Below are 25099 nucleotides of genomic sequence, written 5' to 3'. Positions count from 1 at the left end.
CCACGTAATGAGAACTGTTTATTTCTAGAAGTCTTTAGAAAACTGTTCATACTGACATGTACTTACCTAGTATAAATTCTGCTCTTAGAATGGTAACAAACCTTTCACTAGCAAAGTATCACAACGATTCAGTTTCCATAATCATATTAATTGGTTTTAAATCACAGAAAATTTGTATTATTTGTATTAAAAGTCTTTACTAGTGTCTTTCATGCTCTAGCCAAAGAGAAAGAGTAATTAAAGAAGCTGAGAAACTTGTTATTCCTTTGACATTTTTGGAACATGAGACACTAGAGATATTTTATTATTGCAACTGAAAATCTGTCTTTTGTAGAGGCAAACAGTTCTTAATAATTCCATCTTTGAGAATGTGGATGCAAGTAGATTGAAGATAAAGCCAGCTGAGAGAAAGATGAATTGGGCTTGCTGACTACATGTAAACAAGAACACGCATTGCATGATTTTCAGGGCACATGTAGTTTTCAGAGCCTCCCCAGCTAGCATTTCAATCTCAGAAATGTTTGGAAATTAGTATCTGGAATTTAGTTCACGTACTCATTTCTCACTGCTTGGGTTACCAGATGAGATGTCAGTTTTATAGAGCTGCCTTCTAGTCAATTTACAGTTAAAATTCCTTCCCTGGGTCCTGTCGAGACAATTGCTTATTTGTTATCAGCAGTGGAACCTCTGTAAATGATTCGTGCCTAGAGGTTATTTCAAGTGCAGTAATTTCTGGTCTATGAAGTCCTGCTTTTACACTGACTATACAGTCTGACGCCCCCACTAACCAGAGGCAGATTATGTCTGTGATATTAGAGCAAGGGGCAGAAGGGAGTAGAAAACAAAGTCATTCTGGATCGTATGTATATTACGCTGGATAAAATTAAGAGGTGCAGATAAAGCCAAAACAGTGCTGCTGTTCACATAGAGCCTGAAGGCAAACTTTCAGACATAAAAGTCCTGCCTCTCCCCTCCTTACCCCAGTTCCCTTATTTGATCTAGTAAGACAGCACCTCTTCCTGTTAAGTTTGTTTTGCTAAAAATTTGACCACCTTCTTGTACCTTTAGTGCTTCGGTATAACATTGGTATCCTTGAACTGCTTTGCTATTACATGGCATGTAGTTGTTGAAGCATTGTAGACATTTGTGGATTGCCTTTTTTGTTTTTAAGGGAAAAAAAAAAAAGTAATTATAAAACCCCAGGTGATCAATTATTAACACTAATGAAGTGCTGCTAGTTGCTGGAAGCTACTTTTATTATGGGCACAAGTTGCTGTAAATGTACCATTGATTTTTTTTTTTTTTATTATTATTATTATTATTTTTGGCTTGTTGTTTGTTTGTTGGCTTCTAATGGGACCTGAATTACCCATGAATGAACTTCATGTTTCTGACTAGAAAGAGGAAAGCCGCCAACTAACCCAAATCCAGTATATAGCATGGCCTGATCATGGGGTTCCTGATGATTCCAGCGATTTCCTAGATTTTGTGTGTCTCGTGCGAAAGAAGAGGGCTGGCAGAGAAGAACCTGTTGTTGTTCATTGCAGGTATCAATTTTTTTCCAACTTTCTTAAATCATCAAACTGAATTTATTTAGCATCAAATAGCTTTTCTGTGCTTTGTGTTTGAAACAACCATTTAATTGTATCTGCTTTGGGGATGACAGGAGAACTCAAGATTTAAATAAAGCAGTTACTTAAAATTGTAATCACGTTTCAGTAAGCAAAATTTTGATTATATACATTCATCGATCTGTGCAGGGATTTTTTTTTGTTGTTGGGTTTTGTTTTGTTTACAGTTTAAATGCTTATGTTGTATAATAACTCACGGAAATAGCAGAAGATACCTAGGAACCTTTTCCTCATGGTGACTATTCTACAAAACTCCAGAAGAGCTGTATAAATAATCCATAGCAGAAACATGGATAGTACATGCAGTAAACAAATAAAAGACACTTTCTCTCAGGTCTGCAGTCTTAGGCAGCATAATATTTTGATATGTACACTAATATGACACATTTTTCTCAACAATTTACTTTTGTTGTGAATTAAAATAACTGTTACTCAGATTTTTATATATACAAAATGTGTGGGTTTGTTTTTCTTGTGCAATAGTAGCATTCTTTCTATGTTCCTACTGTGATTTTGAAAATCGTAATCCTTTAAAATACCTAATTAGTAAACCATAATAATGCATAATGCCAGATGTCTTCAAATGAACATGTGCTATACCAATTCTCGGTGAGCAGTTCTGTGAATAAAATTTGACCTCTTAATTCGTAGTATTCCCCAGACAGTCAATGTTCCTGAGTCAGGTGTGCATCAGTCCTGTTTCAGAGAGAAGCTGAGAGGTTTAAGGGATAAAATAAATTTGAAGACTATCTTATCTACAAGTAAACCAGACATTTATTGAAGAAAATGAAAGCAAAATGTTTTCTTTTTAACACTTTGTGTATTGGAAATCATATTTAATTTGTTTTGCTCTCTCTTCTGCTTTGTGCTGGTTGGGGTGAATCTTAACTAGAGAAACCAGTACTAGAATGCCACTGTCTTAAATGATATTGTTCCTCAACTTCCATTATTAATATACTTTTGATTGATATGGTTGTGAAAGAATAGTGAAAATATCAGCCAAATACAAATTTTACAGTATGAAGTGTGCAAGTCTGCAGAGACACTGGAACCACATCTTTGGAGACTATGAACAGTTTTATTCATCTCAGTGAGGCATCCATTCAGCCCCACGCTGATAATTCCAATACCAACATTCATAACAGTTTTATGTTCCACAGAAGAAAAGAGAGGGCATATCGTATTTCAACATAATTTACTTAATTGGCCTAACTCAGTGGCTGTTTGGAAGTATAATCAAATTCCACTAGTAAGTCAAGCTGAAGGAGCCCAGGGGTTCCTCCATATGGTGTGTGCACACTATATTTAATGTCTGTTCAGCATAATAGGACAAGGCATTATTGCAACAAAATGGTGAAACTTGTTTTCAGAACTAAGCCACCATCTTTGGTGTGTGGAATTCAAGTAGCTAGCAGAGCAGACTTTTATTTTCTACAGTATTAGTTTAAAAACAAAACAAAAAAACCAGAAGTTGTAAAACAACACAAACCTCAAGAAATTGAAAAAAGGTTTTATGTTGAACTGCTTAAAACACTAGTTTCCAAGCTTGTGTTCATGTGTTTTTATTTTTACAAGGCTCCTACTAGTTTAGTTGAACAGTTTCTAATTCTTGTTCTAGATGAGATGTTGATCCACCCATCATGTCCACACCCTTCATGATTTTCATGTCCTGTCTCAGTGTTCCCCTCCATCGCTCAATGATTTCTTTTTCCAAGCTAAAGAGTCCTAGCCTACCTGATACTCATCATATGGAAACTATCACACTCCCCATCGTTCTTACTGCCCTTCCCTGAATCTTTTGAAGTTCTAAAATGTGTCACTAGGTTCTTTGGCAGATACTGTTCCTGTTTGGATTTGATAAAGCATTCTGCATATAAATTCTATACGTATAAATTCTAGAAATATAAAATGCTATTGAATAATTTTATATAACCAGAACATTTACATCTTGTCAGAAAATTCTCATGACATCACTGAAATATATAGTAGCTTTAATGCCACCTTCTGGGCAAAGTTTTAAAGTAGTAGTTTGGCCAGACTTACTTTTAAGTTATGCTTCAAAATCAGAACAGTGAAGTTTCAAAGTTTGATATGTTTATATTGACCAATTTAGAAGCAAACACTTTCTTTTATGACTGAAATACTAGTTGTATGAGTTGAAATAATGCTGGCATTTGAAAATATAGGTTTGGTCCTGTATTCAAATACAGAGAAACATCTATTTCAAAAGTACAACATAATTTTCTTCAGCATGTAAAATTTTAATTTGAAACTGATTATCAAGTTCAAGGTTAAATATTCAATCTTTGAGGATTGCTACTTGTGGAAAAACATATGTAGATGTAAACCAATGCAGATATTTCTTTAGATTTGTTTAATTTTTAAGCTAATGATGATTCGTGTAGCTTCTCTTAACAGTTTTTCCATTCCAAGATGTATGTGTTATGGTTCTTTCTTGTCTTGAAAGGGATTGCTATTATGCATTCCTTTTCAATCAATAAAAGTTAGCTCTCTCTTGCACTTTTTAATACTAAGAAAATTATCATTATTGTCATCTTCCAAAGGTTTCTAGTAATTGTTCTATTCCTTATTCTGAAATATGAAGGTATTGATCACTTCAAGAACATAAACACGGTTTTATCAAATCAGCCCAACTTTCAAGTAATGGTCATTCCAGTAGTGGTCAGATTGACACAAAGTGCACGGTGTATGCTAGGTGTCTCTGTGTTTTGTTATCATGTAGATACTGGTATGGTTTATAATACGATCTCGATAAATATCTGTTTGTAAAATCCGCTCGAGTAAATGGCCGGGTTAAGACAGTCCCCCTGCAAAGGACTGACATTTCTGTGCTGATGTTTTTTTGCTTTGTTGAGGCATATGGAGGTTTCCAGTGACACAATTTGTCCAACCCCTGCCCTGGTAGTATGGGAATCATAATGATCAGTTGTGAGAATCCTTGAGAAGGAAGGTCTTTAAGTATGAACTGTATTCCAGGCACTTTGTTTCATTTTCCTTTTTTGTTGTTGTTGTTTTTGGTTTGGTTTTTTGTTTTTGTTTTGTTTTTTTTTTTTTTTTTTTTTTTTTTTTTTTTTTCCAGTGCTGGGATTGGACGGACAGGAGTTCTTATCACTATGGAGACAGCTATGTGTCTTATTGAGTGCAATCAGCCTGTTTATCCATTAGATATTGTAAGAACCATGAGAGATCAAAGAGCCATGATGATCCAAACACCTGTGAGTTTCATACTTGTTGTTCTATGTTGCAGAAGAATAATTTCTAATTACCTAGAGTCATATCATCAGATGGATTTTTAATATACTTTTGATGATCATATTGCAAAGAGGTTACCTTTATCCAGTGTAGCTGTAGGCTTGGATCCAGGCAGGATTAAATTGCTAAGGCTATTGGAAAGGAACAATTCTTTAAATTTCTACAAAGACAACTTGAAAAAAGCAGCAGCTGTTTCAGGGATACCTGGCAATTAATGTCAAAAAGGGACAATTTTCAGTAGTGTAGAAATTACTCGGTGGAGAAAGCAGGAGCCTAATTCCAGGTGTTAAGAATGGGAGTAATAAAACAGGTAAACATGGCAAAATCCATGACACTCAAGAAAAGCCTTCAGTGATGCAGTTCAGTGATTTTATGTTGATTTTATGAAAACAAGCCTTAACTCGGCCCTGCAGTGGCTCAAATAAAGGGAAATAATCAGAAAAACACTATTTTAAAAAATCAGTGTAATCAAATCTGATGCAAGATATATCAAAGTAATTTTGGGTGTGTGTGGTCTAAAAAAAGTAAACTGCTACTATGTTTTTTTTGGTGCTGTCTGCACGTTTGGCGTATCTTAAGATGCTGGAATTTCTCTTGGATCTGCAATATTTGGGGGGTTTTGAGATAATTGTGATTTTGCTTTAATGTGTTATATTTCAGAATTGTAAAAGTTTTAGCTCAGATTTAGAAAGTTTTTATTTGTATCAGTTAAGTGTTGAGTATCTCTGAGAGCAGTTTTTATTTACATTTTTGCAAAATACCTAAAAACGATGGAAAAAAAAAAAAGGCTTGAACTCTTGGTTGTTCCAAGCTTTGACCAGTTCCATATTTTGGGTTTTTTTTTTTGAATCAGTAGTCAGTTGTATCATTTCACTTCTAGCATATAGTGTTCAAAGGGAAAGTATTTGGATGGAGAAAAGGCACTAGATCCAGTACCCAATCTCTCCCACAATTACTTGAATGTAGTTACTCATTGTACTAATTCTGATGTCCCTGCTGCTGTTCCTCTAACCGAATTTGACTAAACCCTTTGTGCTCTTCAAAGAGTATTCAGACTGACAAAAAGTATATATAAGCCTCCATTTCTGGGTCATCTATCATTCAGTGCTGCTGTCCCATCTTCATATTCCACTAAAAAGAAAGTTGTATTATTCAGCTGGCACAGGGAAGCATGGGGAATATGATGGGTGATACATGAAAAATAATAAAAGATGGTTGTTGCTATTTGTGATAACTATGCAGTATGAACATTATACCTCTCTGGGATACATAGAGAGGAAGAGAATTTTATTAGTAAAGGTAGGAGGTGCGGTGGTAAGGGTTTTAACAATATTTTTTTTCACTGCATGTAAATGTCTTCTGGTCGTCTCATTTTTCTTAGAGAAACCAGAATTTTCAAGCTTCAGTGAAACGCGGGTGTTTAATGCATCAAAGGGAGAAGGGCTAATAAAAGACTTGAAGTGGGTTTTATTTTTTTAAGATTTCATAAACATTACCTATTATAATTTCTCCTTTGGCACTCTCTTACTGATCTTGTGTATCGTGAAAGAATCACTCAGTGTCCACAAGGTGGCCCTATGCATGGGTGTCTGCTGTCTGTACTGTGTGAGGAGTGTGCAGTCGCCCTCAGCAAGAACAAGAGGCAAAATAAGTATTTTACACAAATACGTATAAATTTAAACTGTCTTTATATGCAAGCAACAATACAGTAAATAATGAATCTATTACTAAATCTGTTACTGTGCCCATTTGAGATCTGACATCACTAATTACTGCATAGAGAGGGATATTCCACAACAGTGGAAAGGCAGGCATGCTGGCTTTCTGACCAGCATATACAGCATTATGCAGTATTCAGCATTAGTTGTGGTGCTTTATAAAACAGTGATTTTATTTCATTTTATTTTCATCATATTCTCATTTGATTATTGTTGGGTTTTTTACCTATTATTTGTTTAAAACAAAGTGTTAGTGGCCTTTATGTATGCAGGTGCTAGACTTTAATACACTGCAGAGTTAAACATTATATAATGTTAAGCAACTGGAGTTCTGGCTTTTTAAAACATGAAACAATTTTCCTTTTTATTGAATTCTGAGAGGGAGGTGCCTGTAGCATGCTAGACTTAATGCAAGTATGAAAAAGTGCTTTGAAACTATAGCTTCTAAATCCAAATGCATGGAAACCTCAGGTCAGTGAAACTTCAGCAATGAAATGAAGAACAGGAAATTACTAAATAGGTGATGTAATAATGGTACTGATTTTGTGGCTATGACTTTTGGTATATATTTCAAAGTACCTTTCATCCCATTCTTCTGTTGAGAAACAAGATGTTCTAATATAAAGTTCCTGTTGTTTTGTGTTTCCTAAAGTAACTTTGAAGCACAGTTTTTGGCCTGTCAAGAGGATGGGATGGGGAAATCTTAGAGGACTTCTCTGCTTCCAAATAACATAGATCACTTACATTTCTTTTTGATTTACTGAATCTACTTTCCTTTTCAGAGTCAATACAGATTTGTATGTGAAGCTATTTTGAAGGTGTATGAAGAAGGATTTATTAAACCTTCACAAGCATCACTGCATAAGTAAAGAGCAAAAAACCTAGGATATCAGTTGAGGAATCCTGTCCTCTATAATGAACTGGCAGCATTCTTTGTGCCATAATACTGCTTGCAGGAAATTATAGTGAAGTACAGCAAAGAATTGACAGAGGACTTTTGAAAACTTCAGCACTGTTGCACTTTACGTTGAAACAAAATCAGTCTCAAACTCTTCTAACGTTCATCTCTTTGAAGACTTTATTTTCGTGCTTTGCTCCGAACAAACGATAAACTGAAAGAACTAATTGTGTTCAGGGTAATCTACGATATTTCATTGTAGTGCCATATACTGCGCTTCTGGTTGAATTGCTACAAACAAGGCTTGGAATTATTTCACTCTGTTTTACACCCATGTCTCTTAAAATGAAAAACAAATGAAAAAATACACTAAGCCATGGTCTTTTTCCAGTGCTAGGTTTATTTACTATGTACAGACTCTCACTGTTTTGTTTTTTACAACATTAGCAATATTGCCAATACTAGATAGATACACACTGCCTACTGATGCAGCACACTTTGTCCTACACCCTTACTAGAGACCAGCTGGTTGTTAGAGGAAAGCTGGCGTCTGTGTTAACCCAGCAGTAGCTGCATAAAGCCCACTTACCAGCATCTTGTATAAAATAATAACAATAACAATAAAAATTAAAAAAAAAAAATAAACAGCATTTCTTTGACACAGCTTGTGTGTCATACACTGGTGTATTCTGATTCGTGTGATTTAAGATTACGTGATGGGAACTAGTGCATGCATTATGTCTTAACCCCTTAAGTGCCTTGAGACTTACAGCGTACATCCAGTGAAAGGCACTCATGATTCTGTGGGGGTGGTATTGTCCTGTCATATTTATCTTAATGGGTTCAGATTTTAAAACGGCCCTTGGTGCTTGGAATGTGTTACAGCAAGGGGTCATGGAAATACCATTCCCTCTTCCCTTACACAAGTACCTGCATGCTACTCTTGGTAGCAAAAGCACCTCTGCCAACTTAATGAATGAGCATTGTATGCTGCTGTGTTGTAATTATGTGAAAAATCTGACACATTCCTCCATTCCTTCCAACTAGTAACTTACTAGCAGCTTACTATGAAATGCTGGTAGGTCATTAGAAGCTGATACTTTGTTTCATCTTCTTATTGAGAATAGCTGTCTTGAATAGGACATAACTCTCTAATAGCACTGATAATTAAGCTGAATTTACAATCAGATGTGATTTAATTCCATTATCTGCTAACCAATTACTTTTTAAGTCCTCATAGTTGATTTCAAGCCATGTTAGTACAGGTCTGCCTTTTTTTTTTTTTTTTTTTTAATTGTTTGGGGGGGCTGGGGAGGGAAGGGAGGAGAACACTATGAAGTTGTCCCAGAACTTTAATTCCATAATGACCCCAGTCGTCTTCTGTTATGCTTGTGCAAAATTGTTCCAGTTGGTATGGGTTGCTTCTTATTTAAGTAGGTAGAAGATTTGTAAGAAATGTCTGTCTGATACAGTATCTGAGCTCATTCTAAAGATACATACATGTTCCAGTTTTTAAATATTTTTCCAGTATAGCAGAAACCAAGTCAGAAGCAAGGTATCCAATGTAATATACTGTAGGAAAAAAATCAGTCACTTCTTTGACTGCCCTGTGACAACATAACTTTGTGCCCTGTATTTAAAAGTTTTAATTTATTGTATTGGTTTTCTGAAAATGTTTATCCAGTAAATTTTGTTGTAAGCTATATAGAGCATAGAATTAAAATGGAAAAGTCTACGCTAAATAATTTTTAACTATGGAAGAATTATATTATATAATATACTGTGTTCTGTGGACATTTGAAAGAGATCAGCTATGAACTATTAAGTGAAAAGGGATTCAGGCAAAGTTAAATCCTGTCTTATGACTTAGTAATAAACATGAACCACAATGCCAAATGGAAGATAGAGTTTTAAATATTTTTGGAGAACAAAATCATATTAGGTGGCCTGTGGCCCTATTACTTATATTTCTAGAGTTGATGCTTAAATCAGTATTATCCCTCAGTGAAAAATGAATCTTACAAGAATCTCTGGATCTGATAAACTGAAAAAGAGTGATAAGGTAGCTTTAATCTCAGTTTTACATTAAGCCATTTGCAACAAAAGAAAATTCTTCTTTAGGAAAGTGTAAGCTTTAACTTCCACGTGACAAGATTATTATCTGAGATGCAGGCTAGCTGGAAGGTTATTTTAAACTCAGCACTTATTGTCTAAAAATTAAAAGAATTCATCCATTATATTGAAATAACTTTTCTTCATAGTCAAGTTGAACATAGCATTTGCCCTTTTTTTCTGAGGGAAATCAGAAATGGAGTTTATAGCAACATTATATTGTGTTGGTATGTCACATATTTAAATATTCTTATGTAACGTTGCCAAAGCAGTTTGAATTCAAAAGACCCATTTATACCACAATTAAGTGTGGGATATTTATTGGTCATCTATCGTTACTGTTTTGATTACAAACACAGGCAAGAATAATAGGTCTCTTCAGAATCTTCCTCTGCACTGACTTAAGCGGATTTGTAGTGTACTAACTAGTTGCACTGGGAAAAAAAAATGGAACAAAGTAACTATTCTCAGATAATTGGCCATCAGTAACTCAGTGGCTTTTTGGCTTTTCCAAAGCCAGGATAGTGGTAACAAAAAACTGATCAGGAAAGATAATAGCACTGAGGCCTTTGTGCACCATAAATCATTTGTTCAAATGTTTCTACCTGTTGTGGTATAAATGGCCTTTAAAATATTTTTATATGGCCAGAAAAGCAAAACTACTAAATATATTACTTTGAGTTATGAAGATCTGTATCATCCTTAAGAGTTTTTTAAAGAAGCTTTTGTATGTTTCATGCTGTACGAGACATGAATGTATCTTTCAGACTAATGACCTATAGACCTATATGTGATTGGTGTTATGACTGTTGGATTTTATGAATAATTATTTTCATACCATTTGATTAGGAAAAATGTTGGGTGGGTGTGGGAAAGAGTATGTTTGTAACACTTCTGTGATACAAATCCAGTTTAAAAAAAAAAAAAAAAAAAAAAGGAAAAAAGTTTTCATTGTAAATAAGAGCAATATTATGACAATTTTGTGCCAATGTGTAATGTTAAGACTTTTGTTTTCCTTTTAGGTTTGGATTGAAAACCTACCTACCACTACCATCTCTTGTTTAAAGTGGATTTGAAGGGGTTTTTTTAGTAGAAAGACGTGGGGCTGCAGGGGGGGCTTTAAGTGTTTTGGGGGCATGTTTTATTCTTTTCTAAATATGAAATAAGATGCAGGTATTTTTTAATAAACCACCCACAGATTGTCAGCCAATCCACTTTGAGAAATACTGCTTTAGATAGATAAGTGAGAGCTGAAGAATTCATTTATCCTGAATTTGGAAGCATTTATTATTTTAAATATCTCAAGTCTTAAGCGGTAAAATACTGCTTTCATGCATTTTATTTTAATATATTCTCTCCCGGTTATGAAAAAGATAAAGCATGATATTTTTTTCTCGCTGCATTTAATGCTAGCTGATATTTCTTCCACATTTCCGTTGAAACGTTTAAAGCTTATGTTCCACTTAGATAAAGAAATAACACTTCTAGAATATCTGATTACGGTTTGGCATGCCATCTATTAGAGAAAGGGTGAGAAAGCAGTTGGGAGATTAAGGAACATGAGGAATTTGTTACGGAACCTGCGTAGCTGGCAACTTTCCACGGAGACCTTCCAAAAAGCTTTGTGGTACCCATGGAAGGGCCAAAATGCAGCAGCAGATCTGCTGGAGTTGCACCGTCCAGGGAGCCCAGAAGTGGGGAGGTCTGGTGTAGAGGTGCTGGAGATCTTGGTATGCTGTGGAGCTGAATTATGTCGTATTTTTATGCTTCTGCAGTGTGTGTGCAGGTGTGTGGGTGATGGGAATTAGCATGAAAAACTCTACGGATCCACCAATTTTCAAGTGAAACCAGGTTGACCAATATGCATGTGGTAGTTTTGGCTATAGAGCCACGGTGCAGGCAATCTTCAAGACCCTCAGCCCTGAGAATAAAGGCAGGGATAGTTTTATGGTTCAAATTAAACTTCTGCATATTGGGACTTCCACAAAGTGCAAGAGTGGTGTCCATTAATGGCACTTGCAGTCTTTTTGTAGCTCACATCTCAGGTCCCCAACTGGCTGGGTGCATTTGCTAATTAAAGTACCCACCTTTTGTCTCAAGACTGGAAAAGCTCTTTTCCATTGCTACTTTTAGTGCTAGGAACCAATATAAGAATCTGGTAAAAACATATTCATTGATTGGATGTGGATCTTGCATGAAATTGCAGGGATTATAATTAGTGGCAATTGGGAAGCTATTACAATGGGAAAATGGTTTGTTTGCTTCAGTGTAACTGTTTTGTCCAGTCTCTCTTATCCCACTGCAGTTATAAATTGAAACTGGGTTTTTTGTTTTCTTTTTGGTTTAGCACTCTGCAAAGGAAGCCAGTTTGTTATCACTGGACTTCACCTCTCTGCTGGTTGCTACCATGAGTGTGCATCTTTTCAGTTCGTAGGGCTCTGGCTGTTGGCTTTAGCATGTTGGGCTCATTGAGAGCTCAATGGTAAAAATTTGAGATAAATCACTTTGACAAAATTTTAATTATTTTTTTAAAAAACCTATGGACTTTTCGATTTCTTTGAACCAGTAGCCTCATTAAAAAAAAAAATAAAAAAAATAAAAACAACCCAACACAATAATCCACTTAATTATCAGTCTAGTCTGCTATAGCATGAACTATGGTTTCATGGACCGGCTGACAGTTTGTTGGTTGTATTATTTTGTATTTAGCAAGCTTATACATTTTAAAGGGTAATATTTTTTTTCAAAGTGTTTTGATGTTTGAATAGTAGCACTTTATTTCATGCTTACTACTGACTGAAATATTGGACAAAATAAATTGGATTTGGAGAGAGATGCTTAATGGGTTACTGTACAGAGATGATTTGGATTACACCCTGGTACGAATGCTTTCTGTTGTTCCAACCATTTCTGGTTTATTGTTCATGTGTTTCTGAGGGACTTTCAGAAAATAGATATTAATAAGATATTAATAATTCTATCATCTCAAATGTCCTGTCTTAAAAAGAATATAAAGCTTGCATTTTGGGGAGGGGAAAAAAAAAAAAAAAAAAAAGGTGCAAATAGAAACTACAGGGTACTTGTAAATTTATCTCTGTGATCTCTCTCAGCTAACTGCAAATTAGCTATGTTTACTGTAAATGTTTCTGCTAAGCGTTATTTTTAACATTAGATCAATTACCTGGAAATCAGTATTTTTTTTTACTTAACTTATTTGAATTTTGATAACTAAAGATAATGCACAACAAAGTTTAAAGAAGTTGTCATCCTTTTACTCCTAGGCCAGGGGCCTATGACTTGAGTAAAAAGGTTAAACAGTTTACATTAAGCTGTTGTTTTCTTTAACTAGAATATATCCACAAAGACTAGACTATAAACTATCCAGTGCAATTATCTCAGTACATTGGGGCACCACAGTAACAGCCCATAATAATCTTACAGGAAAATTAAGGTAAGAAAACAAAGGTTTGATTTTTATCCAGTGTATCCAGATTTGTTTTCCGTTCGGTTTGTTTACCAGTGATCCCATTTTAACCAGTCGATTTGGCAGGGCTGTTTGTGTAAGGTTTGGGTTTTTTTTTCTGTAACAGGTGCTATACTATGTGTAAATACAAAGGGAAGAATATTTAGATCATTATTAACAATCAGATGGTGGCAATATTTTTTGCTAGTTAGTTCTGGTAATTAATTTGCATTTCCAGCTGTGGCTTTCAGTTGTCAAATTTCATCTCAGTTTTATACTGCTGAATGATGGACTGCAAGTGTGAAGTAAATAATATCAGAGTTGAATAGCTCTTTTGTTGTTTAGAATAACTCTTGTGTATCTTTATTAATGTTGGGAAGATGGGAAGGTTCTTCCCGAAAGTAGACTTTTGCCTATAAATTTGTTTAAAAGCACATGAGGGGGAGAAAAAAACAAAACAAAACTAACTGCAACATCTTGGCTAAACAGCTGGGGTGGTTGATTGAAAATGGTGGAAACTTGAAATTGGTCAACACTGGACAATGTGAAAATAAATTCAGCTTCTGTCACTGCAGCTACTGTATGCTTTAAAGGGCCTTATGTATTTGTCTTCATTTTGATAAAATTAAATTTCTTGCCATTAAACTGATACACTAACTTCTCCGAAAACCAGCAGTTCCCAGGTTGAATATGCTAATTAACATTTAACAAGGCTTGTTTTAGTCTTAAGTAAAATTTCATTCTATTATGTGAAAAAATGCTGTTATGCATATTTTGTGGATATATTTAATTTCAGTTGACAAATAGTTGTCTAGGTACAGACTTGAAAATATATATATAGTTTACTTGTGGATCTTAATTGTTTAATTGCAAAATAAAGATGTGCTTTAGTAATTTCAAGTTTAAATTTTTTTTGCGATTTTCTTGGTACTGTACACACTGTTTTGTTATGCTACCTCTATACGCTTCTAACGCAAGAATGTTCTGATGTTCATCTTGTGTTTTACTTTTTGACATTGTATACCATAAATACAGCCCTATGGATTCAGCACTAGAAGAAGATGCTAAATTACCAGGTATTGCTTGGCTACAGAAGCAGCATGACAGTATCAGCCAAAGTTTTTACCTGAAAGTATATACTGCAGGTTTTGCACTAATGGAAAAATAACTGTATTTATCTTCAATACAGTGAGTGTTTTGGATACAATATTCAATAGAGATTACGATCGGATCACAAAACTGAGGGCATGAGGAAAACTGATGTGAACAACAATTCTAGTTGGAAGCTTGTGATGAAATATTTGCTTCCAAAAAGCAAGAGGATGTTCAAAGCAAAAGTATAAAAAGATGGTGAAAGGACTTTAGAAGCAAGACAAAAAAATCTCAGGAGGGATAAGTGTCTAAGAAAAGAGAAAGACCCATATGTTCTTAATGTGACTGATTAATATAGGACTTAAAGTGAGGACAAGGTGTTTGGATTTGAAGTACAAAAAGATAAACTACTGGGAAAGCACTCAAGGAGAGAAACAGGAGTAAGAACAGGTATTAAATTGAAAGAGATTTATTTGAACTGAAATGGGAAGACTGGATAGAAGACAAGTCACAGGTACCACAGTTGCATGTGCATATACTTGGACTATATCTGAGTAGCAAATAGTGAGGAAGGAATAGACTGTAATTACATGAAGATCAGCAAGAGGCCGGTGTGAAGTAGGAAACGCAGATACGAGCAAAACATTTGGGTCACCGAAGCTACAAAAAGGAAGCTGGGAATAACAGAGTTCTTGGTGACAGGGAGTTTGTGAGTGACAGAGTGGAAAGAAGCTCAATTTGAGGAAATAGTTGAAGATGGGCAGAAGATTTAGGGACAACTTCTAATAATCAGGTAATTCTCCAGAATGCTTTATCTAACAGGAAAATGTGAACTGGTATAGACGTAATATGGCAGGGAGACTATCACTTATGTGACAGAGATCTCTGCTAAAAATTAAGCATCCTTGTTAGGCAAATGATCAGTTAGTTGACGTGCACTGCAAATTCATCAGATACGTGAAAACCTCAAAGATAATTTTTTTTTCCCCTTCAGTAAGATTTTATGTGTTTCCTTTGGAAACTTTATTGCAAGTTCCCACATATATTCCATGACAGACTACCAGAAGCAAACATAATCCCTGCTCCTCTGATAAAAAGTGTCTAAACTCCCTCATTTTGTGATTTATGTTCTGTGGTAAATAACCAGGCACAAACCTGATTCTCACCTTTCCCCTAAGCTTGCTTTGCTCCTTCTGCAAGGGTGCTAAAATAACTGACATTTAACATTAAAATTGTCCTGTTGCTTTGTCAGCAAATACTGGGGAGTTACACGGCAGGTTTTGTTTTGTTTTTTTTTTTGTTTTGTTTTTGTGGGGTTTTTTGGGTGGTTGGTTAGTTTGGGGTATTTTTTTGTTTGGGCTTTTTTTGTTTTGGTTTAGTTTTTTTGGGTTTTTTTTTTGTTTTTTTTTTTTACGCCATTTCAGCAAATGACATCAGGATGACTCAGAGTTTATTCAGGCACTGGAGCTGATTTTGCCGTAGCAGCATGCTAATGTGCGTTTTATTATGCCAGTTCCTCTGCATGGCAGGTGAGCGAGCCATTTTCTCAGCCTGGTTTTCACAGCTGAGTGTAGAAAGTGTTGAGTTACCTTTAGCAAAAGCAGTCCCGATAACAAGCTGAAGTCTCTGCTTTCCCAGAATGTTACACAGACTGAATTCCCAGTTATCCTGGGATTTTGAAGGAGCGTGGAGCTCACTGACCCAGAGCAGTGATTGTTAGCTGGCACAATACTTTGAAAGCAGAGTTTATATGCCTGCCATTTATATTGCCTTTTCTGAAGTTTTCTATTTGGAGATCTCAAATACTAGCTTGAACACAAATACTTATGTACTCAAAAAACTACAAGTACAGTGCAGGCCTTTAATTGCTGAGCCTCATGCCAGTGAGCAGGGCTTTTCCCCTTAGACTTGGAGTATCAAGTAAGAAAAATAAATGTACAGATCACTGGGACAAACTGTGCATTTTCAAAGGACGTTAGAATACAAGCTACATTTGTTCATAATAATCTTATTTCTGTGTATAAATACTGAACTATTTACTACAGTGGTCGTTTGTAGACTGCTCTGCTTTATTTATTCCTACAGTGATCCTTCTAGGAAGCATTGAAAGAGACGATTTTCTTCCAAACTTAATGGTTTAAGAGCGCGTTTGCCTGAGGCTTCTCGTAACTGCTGGCCAGCTAAGGACTTGTGACAGTTCTGGCTGAACCGCTGAGAGAAACTTCCCCTGCATGCTAGCAAAAAGTCCAGAAATTTTGCGAATTAACTTGAAAGTCATCCCGAGAGCTCGCAAGGCCGTGCCACTCCGTTGGAGGGTTACGCGGTCGCGCTCGATTCCGGCGCGGCCCCTCTCCCCCTCAGGCCGGGCCCTTTGGCGCCAGCCTGCGCGGCGCGGGGGCCTCGCTGTCCCCCCTCCCCCCCGGGCAGTACGTGGGCCGCGCCGCGCCCCCACCGCCCCCCGCGGCGGCCCTCCTCTGGGCGAAACCACCTGGCTCGGGGCGGGGGCGCCGCTTCTCCACGGGTATCCGCCCCTTTAAACTGGCGATGGCCCCATGAGCGGCGCAAAAAAAAAATAAATACATAAATAAAGGAGCTCTTTGTACCGTCCGCCCGTCGCTGCTCTTCCCGGCCGCCGGTCTCGATCCCATCGCCGCTGCCCGAGCGGGAGGAGCGGCAGCGGAAGCTGCCAGGTGAGTAAGGGCGGGCAGGAGGAAATGGCCGGTGAGTCGTTGCCTGTTTAAGGGCCTCCCACATCGCTCCGCCATCGTCGGAGGCCCGCCCCCTCCCGGGGGCTCCCTCACGTCCCGCCCGGAGCAGCCGCCGCGGGGAGCCCGCTGCGACCGAGGCCCGGGCGGCGAGACCCCTCGGCCGGGGCCGGGGCACGATGTAAGGGCGGGGGGCGCCCGTCCGGCGTGGGCTGGGGGGGCAGAGGCGGGGCCGAGCGGGGCGGCGGGCGTTGCTTGCCGGGGCTGCCCCGGTGAGGTGGGGGGCGGCGGAGGCGGGTGTCGGTGGGCCGGGTTGTGGCTCCGGTTGGGGGGGGGGGGGTCTCGCCTCGTCGCCGAGCTCCTGGTGTTTGCCGGGGCGGCGGGCAGGGGCCGCCTGCCCTGCGCCCGCGGCACCTCGGGCGGGAAGCGCCGTGCCCGAACCGCGCTCGCCTCGGTGCGAAGCCTCTGCCGGAGAGACGGCGCCGCGGCCCCTGGTCTGTGAGCGAGGTTCTGGGGCGGGAAGGGCCCTGCCTCGCTTTTTTCTGGTGAGAGGGATGGGGTTCGGCAGGCAAGAACATAGCTGGTGCTGTGGAGTTCTTAGTTGCTTTCCAGTTTGTATTAATGAAAGATGGAAATTAATTGTATGAGACCTACGTGATCACTGTTTTTTTTTTTTTTTCCTAACACACTTTCAGATTGTCACAAAAATTACCTCAAATACAGGAAGAGATTTGAGCAGAGTTTTTTTTAAAGTAGTTGTAGAGTGTGGGTAGTTAAATCTAAGGTAGTAAAACAACTGTTTGATTCTCTTAGTACTTTAAGTCTGGTATTTTCCAAGAACTCTAAATTCAGGCTTTTTTTTTGTTTTTTTTTTTTTTTTTTTTCCTCTCTCTCTCGGTGAAAAACTAACATTAACATGTTCTTTGCCTGTTTTGGATTTCTTAGCAAAGATGCTGAGCTTTTTCCGTCGAACCCTTGGCCGGAGGTCTATGCGTAAGCATGCGGAGAAGGAAAGGCTGAGGGAGGCCCAGAGAGCTGCCACCCACATCCCTGCAGCTGGGGACGCAAAATCCATCATTACTTGCCGAGTAGCACTGCTGGATGGAACGGATGTCAGCGTGGATTTACCGGTACAAGTGATGCAAGCTTGTGTCAATCTGATTGTGCTCTTTGCTTTTTGCAAGTTAGGTAAAGTCTTATCTATTTGTCATAGCAAGCAACCCTGTGACTCGACGTCCAGTAAGTTACTGGTCATAAAAAGGTGCTGTAGGAATAGTTAGCTTTGTTATTCGCTAAACTTGAGAGTGTTTTATTGGATGTTATTTTGCCCTATACGTTGAACACTTTATAGTGTGTTAATGTAATTGTTGTGCCGAGACTTAAGAGAGGGTAATGTTTCAGATGAATTGGATTTTCTTTTCACAGAGCTATGTGTGTATCTTGAGAAGGAAGCTTAATCTCTTGGTTAACTCTGTTGAAGAGGAGGTATAAGCAGAAGTGCTAGCATTAATTTCTGTGTGGGTTTTGGTTTGATTCTGTGTTAGAGATGGATGCAGTTTTTAATGCTAACTTGAGAGGGGAGGGGAAGAGAGGAATTCTACTTCCTTCCCATCCTTAGGGCAGTTTGTATAGCAGGGATTGTCTCATAGCTTAGTGCTTTGTTGGGAGTGAGGTGTTAGCCACTGTTTTACATTTCTAAAGCTCCCTTAATATACACGTGTCAGTTCTGCTCTGCTTAATTATATACCTGATTTTGGCCAACAGGATGAACAGTAGCAATAGAATTGATGTGCTCTGTTTTTCCATTACCATGTGTTATAGTTGCTAGTGACTTGTTTTGAGCTCACATAGCTGAGTTAGGAAGCTGTGGGTCTGCAAGACCTTCTGACTAGTTCTGTAGGATTTGGCTGTAATAACAGTTGTGCTGATGTTGGAACTGCTGGCTGGAAAGAGCATGGGAAGCAGCCATTCTTGAAACAGCTTTTCTTCTCTCCTTTTCTTATTTCAAGCATGTTTCTAGAGTGTTTATAATGTTAGATAGCCTGAAGAAGGCTTAATTTGTTAAGAGTATTGAGCAGCGTTGTTGACATAGTGAGCAGAAATCACTCTTGTGATATCCAGAGCCCCAAGTAGTCTAGAGTTAAAGAAATAATTTGGAATCTTTATTTGTGAAATGGCTATATGGATAGGTGTTTATAGAGGGCAGTAAAACTAATTTGTACATCTCTGAAACAATGTAATGAACATACCCAGTGCTGCTTAGTGCCTAGGATGTTTGATTTGAGGCCAGGAATGCCCACAAACACTTTATAGCAAGAGTTGCACTTAAGAAGTACTCAAGTTTAAATTGTTGTCTCCACATAACCAGAGCAGTAATCTTTGGAGCTGGACTTGGCTCTGTAGGCAAATTCCTGGCTTCTCTAACAACATTTCTAAGGCTTTGAGGAACATAAATTGAACCTGAAGAGGTGTCGTGACCTGCCATCTGGCCTATAAAACTTAGATCAGGGTGCAGTAGTAACTATTTATTTCTACAAGAAACTTTTTTCACTCTTGCTTTTTTTTCTTTATAATCCAACAGAAAGCCTTGTTCGTGGACATCTAAGTTATGAGTAACAAATATGCTAAATCTACATAGCTAGATGAAGTAATTACAGTGCATGGTCAGTGGCTGACATGTACTGGTTCCTTTGATGATTAAAATACAATAAATTAAAAATGAATTGTTTAATTTTAAACTCCTTAGTGTGTTTGCTCTTGTGTCTCCACTTGACATTGTTCATATGCTGGGGTTGATTCTGAAAGAGGAAAAAAAAAAAGGAGGGGTGAGACAGGGGATGAAGTGGAGGGGACAAAATCCTGGTAAAACAACATTGCTTTCTAAAATCAAAAGCTAAATTAAAAATAAATATGTGTATATAGAGAGAGAGATTTTTTTTTTTTTTTCTTTTACAAAAACTTTCCTTGAGACTGATCGTCCTCTTTGAGGGAAGTCCTTCTTCAAGACTGGTTCTGTTACTTAGGCAGTAGATTTGGTTTAATATGATCTTGTTATCTCAGAGGTGCCCTTGGGTTTGCCACTTCAGTTGTACACAGTCTCATTGTCTACCTAACTTCTGTGAAATTGTTTTATTTAAAAAAAAAAGACAAAAACAAGAAGCAAAACAAACAAAAAACCAATCAAACAAACAGACAAAAAAAAAAAAAAAAAAACCAGACCCAAACAAACAAACAAAAACAACAAACAAACAAACAAACAAAAAAAAAAAAAACAGAATGTGTTTCTTAAGACTGATTCACTTAGCAAACAGGTTAGTTCATGGCCAGAGAAGGAGTTGCCTTGGCAGGAACAAATGCTGTGACTACAATGACATTTTTAATCCATGGCTACATAAATACTTTACAGTGGCATAAGTTGTTGCTGCCACAGGAAGAAAAGATGTTGCTTTCATTATTGCATTTGTCCTTGTTTTCGCATACCCCTTGGCAGAAGAAACAGTTTTTTGGCAGCTAGACAGTAAGCTAAGTCAAGAAAATTCTGTGGCTGAAAATAATCGGTATAATTTTGTTATGTTAGTTTCCAGCTGGAGTGATTCTCCAATCTGCTTCCCCATGTGCCTCCCCAAATGTGGTGAAGAAGTATTTAGTGGCAGTATCAGGCTTATGCTTGCTTAAAATGCTTGTTGAGCTGCTGAAAGTATAGAGTGTTCTGGAGTTATGGTTGTTCATATAATTGATTCTGAGATTGCTGAATTTCTGTTTAAATTAAAAAAAAAAAAAAAAAAAAAACCAAACCCAAAAACAAAAAACACAGGGAACATTATCATATAAGCCAAACATGTTTTGGAGTCTTTTTAAGAAGTAAAGACTGGTGTTTTTATGAATATTGGTAATGAGACAGAAGGGACATGTTGTAAATGATGCAGTTGAGGTTTAATTTATTAAACACAGAGCCAGGATTTGAGCAGTAACTCTGCTTTTTGTCCACTGATCTTATCTATGGTGTCTGTCAAACCACTTAATCTGTCTGCTTTTCTATTTCTTCTGTTTTTAATTACAAAATTGCCTTACTTGAACTGTTCATCAAAGCTGCAGACCTGCACAGTACATAGACCTGATTCTTTTTAAGAATCTACTTATTTCATAGCCACGTCAATGAAGAATATCAGTGTTATGTATATTATTTGCTGTCACTTTGGTATGTTCACAATGGGAGGCATGAGCTTCATGCGAGTTATCAGTGTTCTTTTGGGGCAGATGGAAAGGTGTGGGTTTCTTTCCCCCACCTTCATCCCAGATTCTGAAATTGTGTTTCAACCTGGTAGTTTTCCTTGTCTGTTACCCCTTTTTTGAAGCTTTATGTTTGTCCACATGCACTCAGTGATTTTGACATACTTACCACGTGTTTAGTGAAACACTGAGCATCTTATTATTTTTTTAATCCATGAAAAGTTTTTATAAAATATACAGTGTCTGTTAACTGTGCTGCTGTTGTTCATCATACATGCTGTTTTACTGTTAATTTACCTCCAGTTCGCCTTGGACAAAAGTTAGGTTGTGCTTTTTCTTCTAATTGTTTAAGGTCTGTGGGTGGAATGTTTGCTTAGTGGTATGAGCAGTGAGAGGACAAGAACTCTGTTTTGCTGACATCCCCTATCTTACTTTTAATCCTGTTCCCATGTGAAACTAAACTCAATCTTCCCCAACTGCACCTCTGGAATTCCCAAAAGCTCAAAAGCCACGGACAGGTCTGGTTTAGTACCTGAAAGCTCCATCAGCTCAGTCGTACCAGTCTGGGCTCCCAGGGAACCCCTCAGCAACTGAAATACTGGCTCTTCTGGTGGTCGCTGTTTTAATTGAAGTTAGCAGCGTCTTATGAAATAGTTGAGAACAAAAATGTTTGTCAAGAATTTCAAATAAAGTGCTGTTTTGAGTACTAGAGGGCTCCAGAGAATTTTTAAATCAAAAGATTAGAAAACTGAGTATTCGTTGTAGAGGTAGTAAATTCAATGCTATTCATAGTAATAATTGGGAGAGGGAAAAGCTAACCTAGGTAAAGGGAAAAAATGGTAAGATAAATTATGTAAACTAAATTACAGGGATACACTTGGAATATATATCTTTTATAAATTTGTGGACAGCTTTCTTTGGGGGAACAAGGTCAGCCGTACAATAGCAACACATAGCAAGTATGGGGTCTTACAGCACTGCGCTTTGGGGAAGCCAGAGGTGTTCTGGTAAAAAAAACCTGACCCTGCTTAACCCATAATTTACATAATCTTCTCATGGATAATAGAGCGTTAATTGTATTCCAGTTTCTGTACATGCAACCTAAGTTTTAGGCAAAAGCTTCCTGGTGGTATAAGTTGAAAGACACAAATTATGGGAATGGATGCTCTCTGAGTAGTTTTTCATTTTATAATTTTCCTTACTTATGCATGCATGAAGTTTAATATGGAGATTGCAAAATGAGATGTTTTTGTCCTTATAATGAAGTATCATTAAAACAAGGTCTTATATAAACCAGTCCCAGAGCTCTGTGGAATAGCAGGAATTAGCTAAACTGTTTACAGTTTTGGAGTAATGCTTACAAAATAAGATGAAAAGGACTGTATCTGTAGTGATTATTTTAAATAAAATCAAGAAGACTATCTGGAATGCCAGAAACGTTGCCAGCAAACTGTTAACAAGTGCTGATGGCTTTTTGTGTGGAGGGAGATGATCTATGTTGATCTCACTACAAGATCAGAGATGCATTGTGATAGTTGTTTTTATTCAGCAATCCACTCTGTTGCTTGAGGTTTTTTTGAGCTTGTAGAATATTTGCAGCTACTTTCTGAATATTTGTAGCTGTAAATATGAAATACAGACTGCTGTCTGTGGCACAGATGCTGATTAGAAAGAAAATCTAGTAATGGTAAAAGTACTGGAAAATCAGTCTTTGAATACAATGAGTAATCTTAGTCGTCAAGGATGACTTTTAATAAATTTCAATAAATCTCAGCTGACACAAGAAATACGTAAATGAATGTGTGTGTGTGTGTGTAGACTATAAAGATTTGGATTAAAACTTTTTCCCCAGGTGGTCTTTGTCTTAAACAATTGAAATGCTTTTGTCTATTTGCTTAAACTACTGAAAGACCTTTAGTGGGCTGAAACTGAACAAATCAATCCTCAGCTGAGTGTTACCAAACAGAGGTGCTGTCTGTGTGGTGTAAGGGGGCCCAAGCCACAGTGCAGGTTGATCCATCCGGTGCTTCCTGGGGTGCCAGGTTTAAATGCATGTTGAGATTGAAAGTGAGACACATATCGTACACGCTGAGTCGTTCCAGCGGCAGGATTTCAGACTGCCTGTACGGAGTCGTGCCGGGAGTCGGGTGGGTTGAGGGCAGGTGAGTGTTTCAGGCTTGCAGGGACACACGATGCCCTGGCACGAGTGGGAAGGGAGGAAGGGAGCAGCTGGAACCTGCGGAGCTGCGGCTGCTAGCAGAGTGATTTGTTTGGCCCGCCGTGTTTCTGGGGATGGTGCTGCAGGCTTGTTTAGTTGTGCGAAGGTTTAGCATTCCTGACAGGGTAACAGTGAATTTTGTCTGAAGCCCTGTTTTCCTGACTGCTCCTGTAAAGAGCTCAGGTAAAGACTAAGACTATTATATACTCTTAACCAGACTGCTGCTGAGAAACCGGAGATGGAACACCAACTAAAACTGAAGTGATTGAGAATATACTGGGGGAAGGTATTTAAACCTTAATGCTGGACAAGTAGTTTGGATATATTCTGTATCACAACATTAGGAAATAGACTCAGAAGTTAATTAAATCAAGAAGATGTAAGCTTTCTGGGAGAAGAAAAATAAGAGGCTTCTGGCAAAAAAACTTGACAATTAGGAATGTTTTGAATCTTAGTCTTTTGATGTATAGGGTCAGTAAGCCTGAGCACAGTACATTAACATCTTTCTTTATAGTATTCTAATAAACATACAGTTATGAGGGATATTGATATCAATTCTTTATAAAGATTTTTGAGAGATGCATTTTTCTTTTCCCAGAGAATACCGGAACAAAATGTTTAATCCCAAATGTTTATCTTCCTACGTTTGGGAAAGATTGAGTAAATAACAGAATTGATAAACTCTGTCCCTGGAAGTAGAAATGGTTCTCCTCTGCCTTTCAGCCTGCAGGGCTTTTTACTCAGTACAAGAATCTATGGTACATGTTGTCAAAGGCTGGGGATAAAACAGAGAGAAGCAGAACTGGTGTTTTGCTGCCAGTGGCATCTTTAGATGGAGAAAATTGGCTGGAGAGTTGGGAAAAGTTATTTGAAAGATTGATGCTTGGAGTTTGGGGAGAGGAGCAACTCCATTTGTAGGTCAGTACTTAAAGCCATAAGAAGATCAGGGTGATACAAATACTATGTACTCCTAACAGTGCCTTTGTAAAGGTGAGGAGGTTTAACCCTTCAGTTCTCCAGCAAGCCCTAATGGTGTTAACTATAGATACTGTTTTCATGATACTGAGTTTAAATCTTTTTCCTTTAAAGCTCAATGTTGGAGCTTTCTCATGGTTTATTTTTTTGAAACGTGTCATTTGGGAGGATGGGAATTAATAAAAAATGGACAGGCTCATCTACTGCGTTTGCACTGCCATGGTCTGCAAGTGTGCATAGGTACCATCCTACCACTGTAGCTGTAAATCCTGAATAAGGATCCCTAGCTTCTCTGGGGGTTAAATGGGGTCTTTCTGAGGAAACTGGTATGAATGTGAATGGTAACCCACTTAATGAGTTGACAAGAGTCAGGGAGGTTTTTACTTTTCAGTAGCTACTGAAGGCAATATCTATTGTTGATAAGCTATATTAACATAATCATTTGAAGAAATCTCCTGACAGAAAAGTACAGCTGCAAAGACACAAGGGATATAAATCCCATGAAGGTAAAGCCTATTCATCTATTTTTTCAGAGTTCATCTTGTATAGGGACCTCCTTTTCTTCACAAAGAAAAGGAATAAAGAGGAGAAAAATCCTTTTCTGATAGGCATTTTAGTTAGTAAATTGATTTGGTGGGCTTTTTGGGTTTGATTTTATTTTTTTTCGAGTTTTGGAAGGTTGAAGTACCTTACTGTGATTAAAAGCCTGATACAAACCTTTAAAAGTGAACCATTCAGCTGGTGTCTGCCCAGCACAAGGGCCTCATCCCCAGCTGCTCTAAGT

The 25099-nt window shown here is 37.8% G+C and overlaps 2 protein-coding genes across 7 annotated transcripts in view; both read left to right on the top strand.

The window, feature by feature from the left end:
* PTPN4 (protein tyrosine phosphatase non-receptor type 4) overlaps positions 1-12139 on the top strand; it is a 117682-nt gene extending 105543 nt beyond the window's left edge. For both annotated transcript variants that reach the window (XM_042783774.1, XM_042783773.1), the window contains 3 exons: positions 1399-1547; positions 4732-4867; positions 7405-12139. In XM_042783774.1, coding sequence (XP_042639708.1) covers positions 1399-1547; positions 4732-4867; positions 7405-7491 — 372 coding nt within the window. In that variant the 3' untranslated portion in view covers positions 7492-12139. The remainder of the gene's footprint in view (positions 1-1398; positions 1548-4731; positions 4868-7404) is intronic.
* A 3558-nt stretch (positions 12140-15697) lies between these two features.
* EPB41L5 (erythrocyte membrane protein band 4.1 like 5) overlaps positions 15698-25099 on the top strand; it is a 60996-nt gene continuing 51594 nt past the window's right edge. Inside the window, exons 1-2 of one of the 5 annotated variants that reach the window (XM_042783722.1) lie at positions 15698-15716; positions 17838-18022. In XM_042783722.1, coding sequence (XP_042639656.1) covers positions 15710-15716; positions 17838-18022 — 192 coding nt within the window. In that variant the 5' untranslated portion in view covers positions 15698-15709. Of the gene's footprint in view, positions 15717-16661; positions 16878-16970; positions 17074-17325; positions 17347-17367; positions 17387-17837; positions 18029-25099 lie in introns of those variants that run through there. The other 4 variants (XM_032991459.2, XM_032991451.2, XM_032991465.2 and 1 more) reach the window with 4 other exon arrangements.

Source organism: Tyto alba, unplaced genomic scaffold (genome assembly GCF_018691265.1).
Source record: "Tyto alba isolate M040663 unplaced genomic scaffold, T.alba_DEE_v4.0 Super-Scaffold_7, whole genome shotgun sequence".
In the NCBI taxonomy this organism is placed as follows: Eukaryota; Metazoa; Chordata; class Aves; order Strigiformes; family Tytonidae; genus Tyto; species Tyto alba.
Note: the sequence above shows the minus strand (reverse complement) of the source record. Positions and strands in the feature narration are given on the sequence as shown.